Source organism: Bombina bombina, chromosome 5, assembly GCF_027579735.1.
Source record: "Bombina bombina isolate aBomBom1 chromosome 5, aBomBom1.pri, whole genome shotgun sequence".
Lineage (NCBI taxonomy): Eukaryota > Metazoa > Chordata > Amphibia > Anura > Bombinatoridae > Bombina > Bombina bombina.
Window position 1 is genome coordinate 587,011,354 of NC_069503.1, and position 18,549 is coordinate 587,029,902.

Genomic DNA, 18,549 nt, shown 5'->3' on the forward strand with positions numbered 1-18,549 from the left:
TTGGGGGCACCTAATACAAGTCACGTCTTGCCACCTGGTGTTAGTTTGTGACCAAAGGCCCAAACAGGAAGTCTTTCCCTACATTACATGCATTGTTTCAGTCCACTTGCAGTGCACGAAAACCAACTTTTCTGCTACAACTTCTCAGTGCTATAATACCAATTATAATGTGTATGTGACCAGCTACTGATGTGGTGATAAGTCACATACACGTTTATCTGTCATCCATGCCCTAGTTGATGTATTGGCAGCAAGTCTCATGCATGTTAAAGGGCCATTATACACTCATTTTTTCTTTGCATAAATGTTTTGTAGATGATCTATTTATAAAGCCCATAAAGTTTTTTTTAAAAAAAAAATGTATAATTTTGCTTATTTTTAAATAACATTGCTCTGATTTTCAGACTCCTAACCAAGCCCCAAAGTTTTATGTGAATACCGTCAGCTACCTTTTCCAGCTTGCTCCTGTTTGTGTAAAGGGTCTTTTCATATGCAAAAGAAGGGGGAGGGGGGGAGTGTCTTATTTCCCACTTGCAGTGGGCTTTCCAACTGCATTTTCAACAGAGCTAAACTGAAAGCTTCTAAGTACGTTTTTAAACCATTTTATACTGGATTTTTATATCAGTATCTGTGCATCTTATTCTTTATAGTAGTGTCTATTACATGCAGTTATATGAAAATGAGTGTATACTGTCCCTTTAAATGTTATTATTCCAACAGTGATGACGTTTAACTACAGCAAGTATAGAGCTCTTACGTGTCCTTCATGTTGCCATTTGGGAGCTCTCCCTCACTGTCTCACCTATAGCTTTCCCTCTTCTACAAATGTCCAGGTTTCCAAAATAAAACCGGCAACCATACAACTTGGCCTGCTCCAACTCTGCCAAACCCCACCCACTAAACACCCATGATTTGGCTTTTGGCAGTCATGGATCCACCCCAAAACATCTGCTATTTTGCTTACAAGTCTACATCACTCAGTCTAGGGTTCATATCCTAGCATGCATCAGCAAATGTAGAGAGGTGGGCGAGTAAATTGCATAACTGCATCTTATAGTATTTGAAAAACACAGTTGCATATTTTAATACCTTTAAACTTATAGAGGTACATAGTTCCTATAAGCTGTAGTTGAAAGCTGCAGCATCAAATTAAATAATTCACAAAAGGATCTAATTAAAATGTAATTTGATACACAAACACTAGATGATTCTGTCTTTCCCCCATTACACTACCATACCACTACCCTATATATATTTATATACACACACCTTTTTCTTCTTAAAGTTTGGCCCAGTATATTAATGAGGCCATAGATAGGCATTTATGTTGCCTGGTGGTTAGCTTTAGTTACAATTAACTTGTATTATTCTTGGTGGCTTACAAAACCATAATATAATACAAATTATACAATGTTAATGTATTTTTGTGCAGTGCACTTATTATGTGTCAATAGCTAACCTTGATTTTTATGTCCTTGCAGAATTTGTACCAAAACAGGTTCCTGGGCCTGGCTGCCATGGCTTCTCCGTCGCGGAACTCTCAGAACAGGCGGCGGTGTAAAGAGCCTCTCAGATACAGCTATAATCCTGACCAATTCCATAATATGGATATTAGGAACAATCCTCATGAAGGAGTTACCATGCCACGATCCACTAGTGACACAGATTTGGTCACTTCAGACAGCCGGTCCACTCTAATGGTCAGCAGTTCCTACTACGCAATTGGACACTCACAGGATTTAGTAATTTACTGGGACATAAAGGAAGAAGTCGATGCTGGTGACTGGATTGGAATGTATTTAATTGGTAAGTCTGTCATTCATAAGCATTGTTATAATATGCACAGGTTTATGATTAGTGACAGTTGATAAATACTTTAGATGTCCAAATGGACATTCTAGGTAAGGCACTTTTTATTATTATTAAATTATTTTGTTTGGGACAATTTGAATTATTTCATAATATAGAGATAAATATCTACTACATACAAAACTGGGGAGAGTAACCCTTAAATCTAATAAATGTGTGTTTTTTTTAATGAAGATCTTTAAATTCAAAGTGTAGGAATAGAAGAACTGTCAGCTTCTTTATCAAAAATAAGGAATTAAAAGGCCATTAAAGTCAAAATTAAAGTTTCATGATTCAGATAATGGAGTAGATTTATGAAGCAGCGGATGCTGCTTCCAACCCACTCCGCTTCAGTTCCGCCTGAAGCGGAAGTTAAGAAGCAGCGGTCATATGACCGCTGCTCCTTAACTTGTCCGCCACCTCTGAGGCAGCGGACAGCAATCAGCCAAATCGGATACGATTGGGTTGATTGACACCCCCTGCTAGCAGCCGATTGGCCATGAATGTGCAGGGGGCAGCATTGCACAAGCGTATGCTGTCGGCATTTATCGATGTGCGGCGGACATTATCCGCTTTCTAGGGAAATGCTTGTGCAATGCCGCCCCCTGCACATTCGCGGCCAATCAGCCGCCAGCAGGGGGTGTCAATCATTCTAATCTTATCTAATCGGGCTGATTGTTGTCCACCGCCTCAGAGGTGGCGGATGAGTTAAGGAGCAGCGGTCTTACGACCGCTGCTTCTTAACTTAAGCTTTTGAGGTAGATTGCAGCAATCTAAAGCATGCAATTTAAAAAAAAAACCTATCCAATATACTTCCATTATCAAAACATGCACATTGTTTTTATATGCACAGTTTCTCAGGCTCCTACTGAGCATATGCAAAAGTACACAGTATATATATATATATATATATATATATATACATATGTTGTGATTGGCTGATGACAGTCACAAGGTACAGAAAGAGGGAAAATTGGATCAACTTTGAAAATATTTTACTGTTCATTTCAAATTCAAAGTAAGTGATATTGCATTGTAATTGTATTATGTATTTGTCAGTTATTCAGTTCTACTGTATTAAGTGGTCCTTTAAGCACAATAGTACATAAAAAAACAGAACTTTTATTAATTTCTCTTTTCCACACATAATTTAAACAGCTCTCCAAAACAAAATCATATTTAACACATTGGGGCCGAATTATCTAAAGACTGTTGCTCCATAACTTGTCCGCCTGCTCTGAGGGTGGCGGACAGAAATCAACCCGATTGAAGAGGATCGGGTTGATTGACACCCCCTGCTAGCGGCCGATTGGCCACAAATGTGCAGAGGGCAGTATTGCACAAGCATTTCTGGTGAACTGCTTGTGCAATGATACATTTTCTTTTATTTGAAAAGTTTTTTATTAGTTTTCCAAAAAATAATAATCACATTTGAAGTTACAAAGTTGCAAAATTACATAACATTAAGCATAAATAGTGAGGTCACAGTGCACTATACAAAATACTCGACATTACACTTAGACATATGAAAGGCGTGCTGTGGTGAGAGAGTGTATACCTCTGGGTACGTTATAAATGCATGAGAGTGGGTATACTCACAAAGTACATGTTCTGGGAGAAATAGGTACCAGGTGTGGCAACATAATAATGATACATCCTAAATTTACCAATCCCAAGTAGGCGTACTCTGAACCCTAAACCAAGTTGTTCTATCCTTCTAGCTAGCTTGCAGTCGTACTCTATCCCTTGCCTCAGTGTACATAATCCAGGGTTCCCACAGAGAGATAAATTGGTCTTTAGTGTCCAGAATATCTGCTGCAATGCTACTAAGTTGAAAGTAATCATTTATTTTCTTGCGGATTAGCTGATAGAAGGGAACCACTGATTTCCAGAATTGGGCAATAGTCAGCTTAACTATAGTACAAATAAGAAATATAAATGTATTTGTCCTCATGTTAAACCTAGGTACTGGGTCATGGAGAAGTGCCTGAGCCAGGGTCAGGGTGAGATTTGACTCAAGAATTTCACTTAGTAATGAGAAAGTTTGTGCCCATATTGTAGACACGTGTTGACAATGCCACCACATGTGTGCATATGTTCCTTTCTCTACACAACCTCTCATACAATTCCCCTTATTTGGATCATTAGTGTGTATACGTGAGGGATGAAAGTACCACCTAAACGCCACCTTCATATAGTTTTCTTTTAAATGGGCACAAATCGAGAAGGAGGGTCCCTTACTTAATATTTTGTGCCATTTCTCAAGTGAACAAGTAAAATTAAAATCACTCTCCCATTTACACATAAAGGGGAGCTTGGTCACCCCAGATGGGACATTGAAAAAGTAGTACAATTTTGAAATGGCACCTCGGACCCGACTTTGGGATAGACATAGTTGTTCTAGATATGTATCAGGGCCTTTTGCGTTTCTACCCACTACCTCCAGCACCCTTTCTCTAAGCTGCAAGTATTGGTACCAGCTTGGTTTATCTAGCTTGTTCAGTCCAGCGTAAGTGTTAAAGTCCATGAATGTCTGGTTCTGTAGAATGTCAGCGATACGATACAGATACATTTTCTTTTGATTGTATTATTGTACTAAAATCCCTGTCTTTAATGAAGAGGCTAATGGTTCTTTTATTAATATACTTTGAATATTTAGACAAAGTCACTGTACCTATTTTAATGGAATTTGCAATGGAGCTAGAATTCATGAGGTAGAATATACATAGTTTGATGAGAACCAAAGCATATTTTTTGTTATGAAATTGAAGTTGGTGGAAATTCAGTTACCATGTTTGACTCCAGATTGATCACAGGTACTAGTCTCCTTCAAGTTAGTTTGTATGTTTCATTGTTTTATTTCAACAGTAATGTAGCAGAGCTCATACTAAAATGTACTAAACTTACAAAAAGATTCATAGTTAATTTAATGCATGGTTTAATGAAAAAAAAATGTGTGGTGAAAATAATTTACATTGAGGGTTTGCTTTTAAATACATTTAACCCATGTCTGTGATAGGCTAACTGCCTACTTCTATGTGTGATATCATTATGGAATGTAAAATAGTTTCATAAATTTTAAAAGCATCCAGATAGCTCAAAAGAAATTTTCTATTTTCTATGTTGTCATTCACAAGTTCAAAATTCACTCCATTGAGTAAATATTGTCTTTTTTAAAAATAGTTTTGCATTAATATCTTAGTCAATTCAGGAAAAGAAGCATCTGTTTAAAAGATGAACCAGTGCATTCAACAATCTTCTAGAAATGTTAGCAATTCATAAATATTGTACTAAATGTGTAAGGCGGAGCTTGAGAAAGTGTAGGAGGCTATGGGTAATAAACCCGGTGCAGTAAGTGAATGTTGCATTTAAGGCTGTGACACACTGCAAGTGATGCGGCGCGAGGCAAAGCAGTTGCTTTGCTCCGCGTCGCATCGCTTCTGAAGTTCAAATATTTCATCTCTGAGCGCTTAGCTACGCAACCTGACGCAGCAGAGTGCTCAGAGATGAAAAGGCAAGACACACTGAGCGCGCACAGCTGCATCTACACGCTGCGCGTCGCTCTGCTTGCAGTGTGTCACAGCCTTAATTCAAACTGTGAGGTCTTTCCGTGTTGCAGCAGAAGAGTAAGTCATTTTCCTGTCTTTTATATTGTTGACTAGGCAAATTTTACCGTTCCTGATTGATAAATTGTAGTTGTTATTTTCCAATTTTCCAGCAATATATTAATATATACAAACACACACATATATATATAATTATATATATATATATATATATATTGAAATTAAACTTTTGTTTGCTTAGAAACTGTGGCATTAACATAGGGTTTATATTTTAACAAATGTATCTGTGTACTGTGTTTGTACTGTATGTAGTGTATGGACATATATATATTTACATGCTAAAGGTAACACCTCTGCAGGTACTTACTGTCTACTTGGCTACAATGTTATAAAAATTGTTGTCAAATATGCTACGGTTCATGGCTTAATTTATATTTTTAAACAGTTTATAAACTACTGCTCATTTTTCTACCAAGAATAAAAAAAAACAGACAATCAAATCTATCTTCATGCAAAATGGGTGCAGCATTTTTTTTGTTGTTCTAGGTTTGGCTAATAATGATCAATTTTAACAAATCAACACATAACAATAAAAATACTCAACTAATTTGCTTCCAATTTTTAGTATTTCCACACACTAAGGGGCCGAATTATCAATCCAGGCTCGCCGGACACAGCAGTTAAGAAGCAGCGGTCTAAAGACCGCTGATCCATAACTTGTCTGCCTGCTCTGAGGCTGCAGACATCAATCTACCCGATCCTATACGATCGGGCTGATTGACACCCCTGCTAGCGGGACTGCAGGGGGCGGCATTGCTAGCGGGACTGCAGGGGGCGGCATTGCACAAGCAGTTCACAAGAACTGCTTGTGCAATGATAAATGCCAATAGCGTATGCTGTCAGCATTTATCGATGTGTGGTGGCGGACTTGATTATCTACATCGTATCATGTCCGTCCGCACTTTAATAAATCGGCCCCTAAAAGTGCACATAAAAATGCACCTGTATATTAACGCTGAAAAATGTATTTATGTATGTTGTGTTTTTAGATATTTTTAAAAAAGTGTTGGTTGTCAACATTAAAAAAATTAAACTCTATTTCTCTTGTTAAGTGTATCCAGTCCACGGATCATCCATTACTTATGGGATATTCTCCTTCCCAACAGGAAGTTGCAAGAGGATCACCCACAGCAGAGCTGCTATATAGCTCCTCCCCTAACTGTCATATCCAGTCATTCTCTTGCAAGCCTCAACCAAGATGGAGGTTGTAAGAGGAGTGTGGTGTTTTATACTTAGTTTATTCTTCAATCAAAAGTTTGTTATTTTTAAATGGTGCCGGAGTGTACTGTTTATCTCAGGCAGTATTTAGAAGAAGAATCTGCCTGCGTTTTCTATGATCTTAGCAGAAGTAACTAAGATCCATGGCTGTTCTCACATATTCTGAGGAGTGAGGTAACTTCAGAGAGGGAATGGCGTGCAGGTTTTCCTGCAATAAGGTATGTGCAGTTAATATTTTTCTAGGGATGGAATTTGCTAGAAAATGCTGCTGATACCGAACTAATGTAAGTAAAGCCTTAAATGCAGTGAGAGCTACTGGTATCAGGCTTATTAATAGAGATGCATACTCTTATAAAAATATAATATAAAATGTTTGCTGGCATGTTTAATCGTTTTTATATGTATTTGGTGATAAAACTTATTGGGGCCTAGTTTTTTTCCACATGGCTGGCTTGAATTTTGCCTAGAAACAGTTTCCTTAGGCTTTCCACAGTTGTAATATGAGTGGGAGGGGCCTATTTTGCCGTTTTTTTGCACAGCAAAAATTACAGACTCCTGCATGATCCAGGACATCTCTGGAGGGCTCAAAAGGCTTCAAAGTCGTTTTTGAGGGAGGTAAAAAGCCACAGTAGAGCTGTGGCAGTTGTTGTGACTGTTTAAAAACAAAACAAAAAAAAAAACGTTTTTGTCTTTTATTATTCCATTTTGGGTATTAAGGGGTTAATCATCCATTTGCAAGTGGGTGCAATGCTCTGCTATCTTGTTACATACAGTGTAAAAATTTTGTTAGTGTAACTGCCTTTTTTCACTGTTATTTCAAATTTTGACAAAATTTGTGTTTCTTAAAGGTGCAGTAACGTTTTTTATATTGCTTGTAAACTTGTTTAAAGTGTTTTCCAAGCTTGCTAGTCTCATTGCTAGTCTGTTTAAACATGTCTGACACAGAGGAAACTATTTGTTCATTATGTTTGAAAGCCATGGTGGAGCCCCATAGGAGAATGGGTACTAAATGTATTGATTAACCTTAAACAGTAAAGATCAGTCTTTAACTATAAAAGAAATATAACCAGAAGATTCTGACGAGGGGGAAGTTACGCCGACTAACTCTCCCCACGTGTCAGACCCTTCGCCTCCCGCTCAGGGGATGCACGCTAATATGGCGCCAATTACATCAGGGACGCCCATAGCGATTACCTTGCAGGACATGGCTGCAATCATGAATAATACCCTGTCAGAGGTATTATCCAGGTTGCCTGAATTAAGAGGCAAGCGCGATTGCTCTGGGGTTAGGAGAAATACAGAGCGCGCAGATGCTGTAAGGGCCATGTCTGATACTGCGTCACAATATGCAGATCATGAGGATGGAGAGCTTCAGTCTGTGGGTGACATCTCTGATTCGGGGAAACCTGATTCAGAGATTTCTAATTTTAAATTTAAGCTTGAGAACCTCTGTGTGTTGCTTGGGGAGGTATTAGCTGCTCTGAATGACTGTAACACAGTTGCAGTACCAGAGAAATTGTGTAGGCTGGATAAATACTATGCGGTACCGGTGTGTACTGATGTTTTTCCTATACCTAAAAGGCTTACAGAAATTATTAGCGAGGAGTGGGATAGACCGGGTGTGCCTTTTTCCCCACCTCATATATTTAGAAAAATGTTTCCAATAGACGCCACTACACGGGACTTATGGCAGACGGTCCCTAAGTTGGAGGGAGCAGTTTCTACTTTAGCAAAGCGTACTACTATCCCGGTTGAGGACAGTTGTGCTTTTTCAGATCCAATGGATAAAAAATTGGAGGGTTACCTTAAGAAAATGTTTATTCAACAAGGTTTTATTTTACATCCCCTTGCATGCATTGCGCCTGTCACGGCCGTGGCGGCATTCTGGTTTGAGGCCCTGGAAGAGGCCATCTTTACAGCTCCATTGACTGAAATTATTGACAAGCTTAGAACACTTAAGCTAGCTAACTCATTTGTTTCTGATGCCATTGTTCATTTGACTAAACTAACGGCTAAGAATTCCAGATTCGCCATCCAAGCGCGTAGGGCGCTATGGCTTAAATCCTGGTCAGCTGACATGACTTTGAAGTCTAAATTACCCAACATTCCTTTCAAGGGGCAGACCTTATTCGGGCCTGGTTTGAAGGAAATTATTGCTGACATTACTGGAGGTAAGGGTCACACCCTTCCTCAGGACAGGGCCAAAGCAAAGGCCAAACAGTCTAATTTTCGTGCCTTTCGAAATTTCAAGGCAGGTGCAGCATCAACTTCCTCCGCTTCAAAACAAGAGGGAACTTTTGCTCAATCTAAGCAGGCCTGGAAACCTAACCAGTCCTGGAACAAAGGCAAGCAGGCCAGAAAGCCTGCTGCTGCCTCTAAGACAGCATGAAGGAACGGCCCCCTATCTGGCGACGGATCTAGTAGGGGGCAGACTTTCTCTCTTCGCCCAGACATGGGCAAGAGATGTTCAGGATCCCTGGGCGTTGGAGATCATATCTCAGGGATATCTTCTGGACTTCAAAGCTTCCCCTCCACAAGGGAGATTTCATCTTTCAAGGCTATCTGCAAATCAGATAAAGAAAAAGGCATTCCTATGCTGTGTGCAAGACCTCCTAGTTATGGGAGTGATCCATCCAGTTCCGCGGACGGAACAAGGACAGGGTTTTTATTCGAATCTGTTTGTGGTTCCCAAAAAAGAGGGAACCTTCAGACCAATTTTGGATCTAAAGATCTTAAACAAATTCCTCAGAGTTCCATCTTTCAAAATGGAAACTATTCGGACCATCTTACCCATGATCCAAGAAGGTCAGTACATGATCACAGTGGACTTAAAGGATGCCTACCTTCACATACCGATTCACAAAGATCATCATCGGTTTCTAAGGTTTGCCTTTCTAGACAGGCATTACCAATTTGTAGCTCTTCCCTTCGGGTTGGCTACAGCCCCGAGAATCTTTACAAAGGTTCTGGGCTCACTTCTGGCGGTTCTAAGACCGCGAGGCATAGCGGTGGCTCCGTATCTAGACGACATCCTGATACAGGCGTCAAGCTTTCAAGTTGCCAAGTCTCATACAGAGATAGTTCTGGCATTTCTGAGGTCGCACGGGTGGAAAGTGAACGAGGAAAAGCGTTCTCTATCCCCACTCACAAGAGTCTCCTTCTTAGGGACTCATAGATTCTGTAGAAATGAAAATTTACCTGACGGAGTCCAGGTTATCAAAACTTCTAAATGCTTGCCGTGTTCTTCACTCCATTCCGCGCCCTTCGGTAGCTCAGTGTATAGAGGTAATCGGCTTAATGGTAGCGGCAATGGACATAGTGCCATTTGCGCGCCTTCATCTCAGACCGCTGCAATTATGCATGCTGAGTCAGTGGAATGGGGATTACACAGATTTGTCCCCTCTGCTAAATCTGGATCAAGAGACCAGAGATTCTCTTCTCTGGTGGTTGTCTCGGGTACACCTGTCCAGTCCAAGGGTATGACCTTTCGCAGGCCAGATTGGACAATTGTAACAACAGATGCCAGCCTTCTAGGTTGGGGTGCAGTCTGGAATTCCCTGAAGGCACAGGGATCGTGGACTCAGGAGGAGAAACTCCTTCCAATAAATATTCTGGAGTTAAGAGCGATATTCAATGCTCTTCTGGCTTGGCCTCAGTTAGCAACTCTGAGGTTCATCAGATTTCAGTCGGACAACATCACGACTGTGGCTTACATCAACCATCAAGGGGGAACCAGGAGTTCCCTAGCGATGTTGGAAGTCTCAAAAATAATTCGCTGGGCAGAGTACCACTCTTGCCACCTGTCATTAATCCATATCCCAGGCGTGGAGAACTGGGAGGCGGATTTTCTAAGTCGTCAGACTTTCCATCCGGGGGAGTGGGAACTCCATCCGGAGGTGTTTGCTCAGTTGATTCATCGTTGGGGCAAACCAGAGTTGGATCTCATGGCGTCTCGCCAGAACGCCAAGCTTCCTTGTTACGGATCCAGGTCCAGGGACCCAGAAGCGACGCTGATAGATGCTCTAGCAGCGCATTGGTTCTTCAACCTGGCTTATGTGTTTCCACCGTTTCCTCTGCTCCCTCGACTGATTGCCAAAATCAAACAGGAGAGAGCATCAGTGATTCTGATAGCACCTGCGTGGCCACTCAGGACTTGGTATGCAGACCTAGTGGACATGTCATCCTTTCCACCATGGACTCTGCCTCTAAGACAGGACCTTCTGATACAAGGTCCTTTCAATCATCCAAATCTAATTTCTCTGAGACTGACTGCATGGAGATTGAACGCTTGATTCTATCAAAGCGTGGCTTCTCCGAGTCAGTCATTGATACTTTAATACAGGCACGAAAGCCTGTTACCAGGAAAATCTACCACAAAATATGGAGTAAATATCTTTATTGGTGTGAATCCAAGAATTACTCATGGAGTAAGGTTAGGATTCCTAGAATATTGTCTTTTCTCCAAGAGGGCTTGGACAAAGGATTATCAGCTAGTTCCTTAAAGGGACAGATTTCTGCTCTGTCTATTCTTTTGCACAAGCGTCTGGCAGAGGTTCCAGACGTCCAGGCATTTTGCCAGGCTTTGGTTAGAATTAAGCCTGTGTTTAAACCTGTTGCTCCCCCGTGGAGCTTAAACTTGGTTTTTAAAGTTCTTCAAGGAGTTCCGTTTGAACCCCTTCATTCCATTGATATTAAACTTTTATCTTGGAAAGTTCTGTTTTTGATGGCTATTTCCTCAGCTCGGAGAGTCTCTGAGCTATCTGCCTTACAATGTGATTCTCCTTATTTGATTTTTCATGCAGATAAGGTAGTCCTGCATACCAAACCTGGGTTTTTACCTAAGGTGGTTTCTAACAAGAATATCAATCAAGAGATTGTTGTTCCATCATTGTGTCCTAATCCTTCTTCAAAGAAGGAACGTCTTTTACATAATCTGGACGTAGTCCGTGCCTTGAAGTTTTACTTACAAGCTACTAAAGATTTTCGTCAAACATCTACCCTGTTTGTCGTTTACTCTGGACAGAGGAGAGGTCAAAAAGCTTCGGAAACCTCTCTTTCCTTTTGGCTTTGGAGCATAATACGCCTAGCCTATGAGACTGCTGGACAGCAGACCCCTGAAAGGATTACAGCTCATTCTACTAGAGCTGTGGCTTCCACCTGGGCCTTTAAAAATGAGGCCTCTGTTGAACAGGTTTGCAAGGCCGCGACTTGGTCTTCGCTTCACACCTTTTCAAAATTTTACAAATTTGATACTTTTGCTTCTTCGGAGGCTGTTTTTGGGAGAAAGGTTCTTCAGGCAGTGGTTCCTTCCGCTTAATCCTGCCTTGTCCCTCCCATCATCCGTGTACTTTAGCTTTGGTATTGGTATCCCATAAGTAATGGATGATCCGTGGACTGGATACACTTAACAAGAGAAAACATAATTTATGCTTACCTGATAAATTTATTTCTCTTGTAGTGTATCCAGTCCACGGCCCACCCTGTCCTTTTAAGGCAGGTCTAAATTTTAATTAAACTACAGTCACCACTGCACCCTATGGTTTCTCCTTTCTCTGTTTGTTTTCGGTCGAATGACTGGATATGACAGTTAGGGGAGGAGCTATATAGCAGCTCTGCTGTGGGTGATCCTCTTGCAACTTCCTGTTGGGAAGGAGAATATCCCATAAGTAATGGATGATCCGTGGACTGGATACACTACAAGAGAAATAAATTTATCAGGTAAGCACAAATTATGTTTTTTACTCTAATATGATAAATAGAGTACATAATGAAGGGGTAATTACAGCAAAGGAAAATAAATTCCTGAGTGTAGAAAAACCGAAAGTAGCAATATTTTACATGATACCTAAAATTCATAAAAACACACAGGTCCCACCAAGTAGGCCTATAGTGTCGGCATAGGGTGTTTAACAGAGAAAGCCAGAGAATACATTGACCACAGGTTACGCCAATATGTGGACGAATTGCCGTCCTATGTGCAAGACACTATGCAAGTATTACAGAGATTAGATCATTTAACTCTTATTGAGTCCACCTGGTTAGTGACCACAGATGTGGAATCTCTATACACCTCAATAAATCATAAAGAAGGTTTACAAGCCATAAAATATTTCTTAGACCGAAACTCAGAGGAAAATGTGGAGCATGACCATTTTGTCTTGAAATTACTTGAATTCATACTGAATTATAACTTTTTTGTATTTGATGGTCAATTCTTCCTCCAAACACAGGGAACAGCCATGGGCACTACATGTGCGCCCACGTATGCCAATCTATTCCTCGGTTGGTGGGAGACAGAACATGTCTTCACAGAAGATAACCAAAGATACACAGATCATATATCCCTTTGGATTAGTTTCATCGACGACATCTTCATTTAGGAAGGCACACATTATGAGTTACAAAAGTTCCTGACTCATCTAAACCAGAACCAATTGAACATAAAACTGACTCACAAAGAGAGTCTATGCAAGATAAACTTTCTGGATATAACAATTTGTAAAAATACAGAAGGACTCATAAGCACAGATTTGTATAGGAAACCTACAGCTAAAAATAGCTTACTGCATAGTACCAGCAAACATGCTCCAGGCACAATGAGGGGTCTACACACAGGCGAATTTCTGAGACTTCGCCAGAATTGTTCTGAGGATCACATATATAAAATCAGAGCTTTGGAACTAGAGGAGAGGCTAATCAAAAGGGGATATAGTAAAATAATAATCAAAAGAGCCAAATATAGAGCTTTACTGTACATACACAAAGACAAAGTTTACTATCCAAAAAAAACAAGGGTGGCTCAAACATACCCTGATTGATTATGACCTATAATGCCCACACTCCTCAAATTGTAAATATAATAAAGAAGCATTGGAACGTCTTGATGATGGACCCAGTATTAAAAACTACTCTGGGAGAGAGACCCTCAATTGGGTATAGGAGATCTAAAAACATTAAAGACCTTGTAACTAGCAGTCAATTTAAGAGAAAGAGAGCTGTCTCAGCATTTAAATCAGGAGCTTACAAATGTGGGAATTGCAGTACATACAGGAACATGCGTAATACTGACACAATCACAGACAGATTTGGCAAGAGCCATAATATAAAACACTACATTAGTTGCAACACAGAAAGTGTTGTTTATATACTGCTTTGCACATGCAATTTATTTTATGTCGTTATGATGTCAAGGAAACTCAGTTTAAGACTTATGGAGCATCTCAGAAATATAAAAAATGCTGCCAAAGACAGAGAAGAACATAAAACCTTAACTAGTGTAGCTGCACATTTTCTGAAATTTCATAATTCTAATCAGAATGACTTACAATGCTGGGGGATTGAAAAAGTTAGCCTCGGCATGAGAGGAGGAAACTTAGAGACAGCATTATTAAAATCTGAAAGTCGCTGGATTTATTTATTGAATGCAGTTCAACCCAGTGGATTGGATGAGCAAAATAACTACTATGTCTTTATGTGAATAAAATCAATAATGAGAGGTGAACTGTGAGGGAGCAAAATTATAAATACAATCATAATATGTACCCCTCTAGTCAGGTCCCCTATCAAATCCATGGTTTATTTCTTACTGAGCAATAAGTTATCAACCATTGTGTAGACAATGATCAGGAGTTAAATGTTACTATGTTGCAACTAGGATTACTATTAATTCAAACTGGAGGTAGATCTCGGAAATAAGGTTTTGATCAATATATCACAACATCTCAATAGTCACGCATTAAATATGTAGCTCAGGTATTTGGCCAACCACATTAACACATCATTCAATTATTTATCCACACAACAAGCACTTTGTTTGATATTAGGTTGTTTTTGTTTTTGAAGCAAATTTTTTTTTTTTTTTTACATAGAATACTAGTACCAATGAAGTCACTACTCATGTTAAGAAGATTCACAACACACACTTAGATCACAAGATCCCATTACTTTTCAGGGCGATTACGAAAGTGCAACATGGGCACTGCAGTTGTCAACACACTATTAATACATAAATATCACATACTCCACACAATATATGGTGGAAAGAATTTTTTTTTCTTAAATCACTTACAGGCAAGTGCACATTCCCTGCTAATTTATCGAGACACCAATATAGTCACTACCATTGTTTAATTGACAAGACATAACTTACCAGAGAAATCCTTGATGATCAGACTAGGATAAAGTTGATAATTATGATGTTCCTCCTAGAATTAATGCTATAGAATTGACACACTGGGAATAAAGATCAGACATAATACATATGAGACCACAATACCTATGTCAACAGAGAAATCCAGTAGTCTGCCAGAGACTAATTCTTTGTATTAGATATCCAGACTTGAAACATGACACACTGTATCAAAGACAGTGAGAATAATCAGAACAGGTAATATACCCAAATGAATGTTTAAATCGATCATGTTAGATAATTGCTCATACCATACTACTGAATACATTAGACATGAGATCGCTAGTTTTATCATTTCAAATTGCTAGACAACTAAGAAACCTCCCATTATAGAGACTGTCAATCAGTCTGCTGTAATGTCAATCCTTATCAAATCAGTTTCAAGATAGGATGAGACTTCCGGGTAGAAAGGGTTTATATCCCCCAAGAACCGACGGGTCGTCGCCTTTGATAAAGCCCAGAGGGGTGAAACGCGTCAGGGGACTATAGAGAGCGTTTGGGCGCTCTAATTTTTAACTCCCCAGACACTGGCTTACTGTGACTTTGCTCTGATATGTACTTGCTATAGCTAATGTGTGGTGTGAAGTCTGGGTTGTGCCAGACTTATCTAGTACATAAAGTAGATACTCAAACAGAGATCGACTCTATACTAAGTGGCATTGTATCGAATGATTATTATAAGAACCGAAGGAACTGGCTCTCCGGTACACGGTTCACATTTAAAGCGACAGACATTATTAGTGGCTCAAAAAGCTACGTAATCAGACCATTTGTTAATATTGGCTACAAGCACTAACACGTTTGATATTTATAAACAAACAAGACAGAGGTCACCACATAAAAGCATAACTGGATAAGTGCATAGATCATGTTGGAGCCCAATATACCTCTGTGGTAGCAGTTGCATTATAGAATCTACTTTACAAGTGGCTGATTTCGATAGCTTACATGCTATAATTAACTTTGTTACAAGCAGTAACCGATACTTTATTTCTAACCACTACTTGTTAAATATATATACCAGTAATACTATACGGTATAAAGTTAAAGTGGATAAAACGGTCAAATATTAACAACACAAGGTGCACATTGTATACTGTGTATAGAATATGCTGGTAATGAAAGGTAGATACAACAACACAAGTGTTTAAGCACTACAATCACCACAGGGGGGTCTTTCATTTTATAATATTGTGCAATAACTTTATTTACAAGCAACCTCTTTATGTGGAGTTAACAGTTCAGCTAAATAATCAGTCTTGTTATTTCATATATCTGTTGAATTACTACAGAGGCAATAAGTGAATATTAATATAAAGCTTGCCACTACATGCTGACTAAATTGCACTTCCAGAGAGTGACAATAAGTTCACCATATACGAGTAGAGAGCATACTGCCATATTATTTGTGTATCAAGCAACACTTAGCAGAGGATTTAACATTCATATGGAATTGATCCATTTATAAATCACAGAGCGAAACTTATTCAATTTATTTATGGGAATTGCAAATATATTCACAAGTAGGCCTGAATTATATTACAGCATTATTCCCCTTTGCATTGTTCTTTAAGTCACACCAGACAGTGTCTGTGTCTTTCTTAATGTGTGTGTTACCCTTATTTTAACAGAATGTAAATAAAAGTTATATTTTAAACCCTTTTTTTGGAACCATACTGCCCAACCAGTCAGGGCCCAGAGTGTTGTATGTGCATACTTTGTGAGTTGGAGAACTCTGCCTTTTGGTGTTACCCCACTGTGTGTTCATATTAAAAAATTAAAGCCTCTGATAAATTAATAGCCAAGTCTTAAATTCTAAAGGCTGAACAGATTTTTATGAGATCTCTAAATAGAAATGAGAGGATGTGGAAGTCCCCTAAACATTGGGCAAGATTTATAGAAGCTTGTGAGGTTGCTGAGGGAACTAGCCATGAAGGAGGGTTCACATTTTAGTTTATCATTAGGTATCATTCCTTCCATTAAAGGGACATAAAACCACAATTGTTTCTTTCATGATTCAGATAGATCATGCAATATGTACTTTTTGTCAGTATATGGCAGGGTTATAACACAATATATTTAATAATTATCCTTTAAACTGAAACCCAAAAATATGCATATACCAAAAACCATCAAATTAATATAAATTCCTGAATTCTTTTTATTAGGTGATATCTATAAACACATTGAAATATATTTGTAGGAACCAGAAAATGAATCAATATTATACACGTTTAAAACTATTAAAATATGCTATACTCTTTACAAAGCTCATAAAAGTTTACCTTTTAAACTAGCCTTATTCACAATAGCCTTCCAAATCAGAGTTGCATTTAAAATATCACAATGAGACTTAAGAAAGCAGCTACTAACATTCAGCAATACAATTAACAGTGCTAAGTTAAACAATAGGACAATATTCACTTTTATTAGAACATCAGAAGTTGTAAATATTATTTGTGCCAATAACCAAACTTTATATTTGCACAGATAAAACAACTTAGCATTAAGGATATATGTTTAACAATACACAGACTATGAATATAAGCTAAAATACAAACTGCTCTCTTTAATCTATCGACTATACTTTAAACTGCAGTGACTATGCATATATTTGTGTTAAAATATTAATGTAATTAATAACCTTTATATATATACTTTACCAAATAAACAAATCGATATCCAGTTTCCAATGTTTCTCAACAGGTACAATCTCACCTCAGAATACGAATAAGTATATTTTGCAATTAATGAGAAAAGGTAGGCCAGCTTTGCTAGAGTAATGGTATTTCAAACGCCCAGTAACCAGTTACAAGTCAGCTTAGCAGCATCTGTCCCTTCTCCTATATTGCATTAAGCTTATATATGTTTCCATCATAGGTGAGAATATGGGAGGCCCTTTCGGAAAACCTGCTTTGTTATTGGCCCTTACGGAGCAGAGCATGGATTGGATATCTGGGATATCTTATCGGATTGGCCCTGGGAAATTTCATTTCCAACAGCCAAAAGGCCTTCTGGCTGTAATTCTCGCATCACAACACCGGGGGGGGGCAACATGACAAACAAAACAGATTAATTCTTAACATTCATCTTTGCTATATCTGAAATATCTCCCATATAATGATCATTTAAACAATACTATAACATTGCATTAATCAATTACAATATTAATTATAGATTGGGTAGTATCATATCATTTTCCTGATTACCTCAATATCAAGCACCTTATGTTTTCAACATTATATTATATCAAAGTAATTATACTGTTAATTATTCCAAAATTATAGCATTTATACATCTGTTATATTTTGAGAGATGTGTTTAAACTTTCATAAACATTTTGGGGCCTAGTTATCAAGCCGTCAACCTCAAATACGCTGGAATTCCGCATCGTATTTGTGGCGATGCTGATACGCCTTAGTTATCAAAGGCTCGAGACCGGCAAAAGTAGAATTTTGTGACGTAAGCATCGATCCGCCGGACTTAGTCCGACACAGATCGATTCTTACGTCACTCCAGATGTTCCGCACACAAGTGCGGCACATTCTCACTACTTTTGCTAGTTATCAAAAAACTAGCAGGTACGCTCGGCACTTTTACGGCCCAGCGTACATGGTTTTCAATCCGCCACCCCTGGAGGCGGCGAATCCCATAGGAATCAATGGGAGT

At 38.9% G+C, this 18,549-nt stretch overlaps 1 protein-coding gene across 1 annotated transcript in view; it reads left to right on the plus strand.

Annotated features, from left to right (window-relative positions):
• The first annotated feature begins 1,478 nt into the window (after positions 1-1,478).
• Positions 1,479-18,549, plus strand: part of HECW1 (HECT, C2 and WW domain containing E3 ubiquitin protein ligase 1) — a 416,305-nt gene continuing 399,234 nt past the window's right edge. Inside the window, exon 1 of the mRNA XM_053714546.1 lies at positions 1,479-1,806. Coding sequence (XP_053570521.1) covers positions 1,518-1,806 — 289 coding nt within the window. The 5' untranslated portion in view covers positions 1,479-1,517. The remainder of the gene's footprint in view (positions 1,807-18,549) is intronic.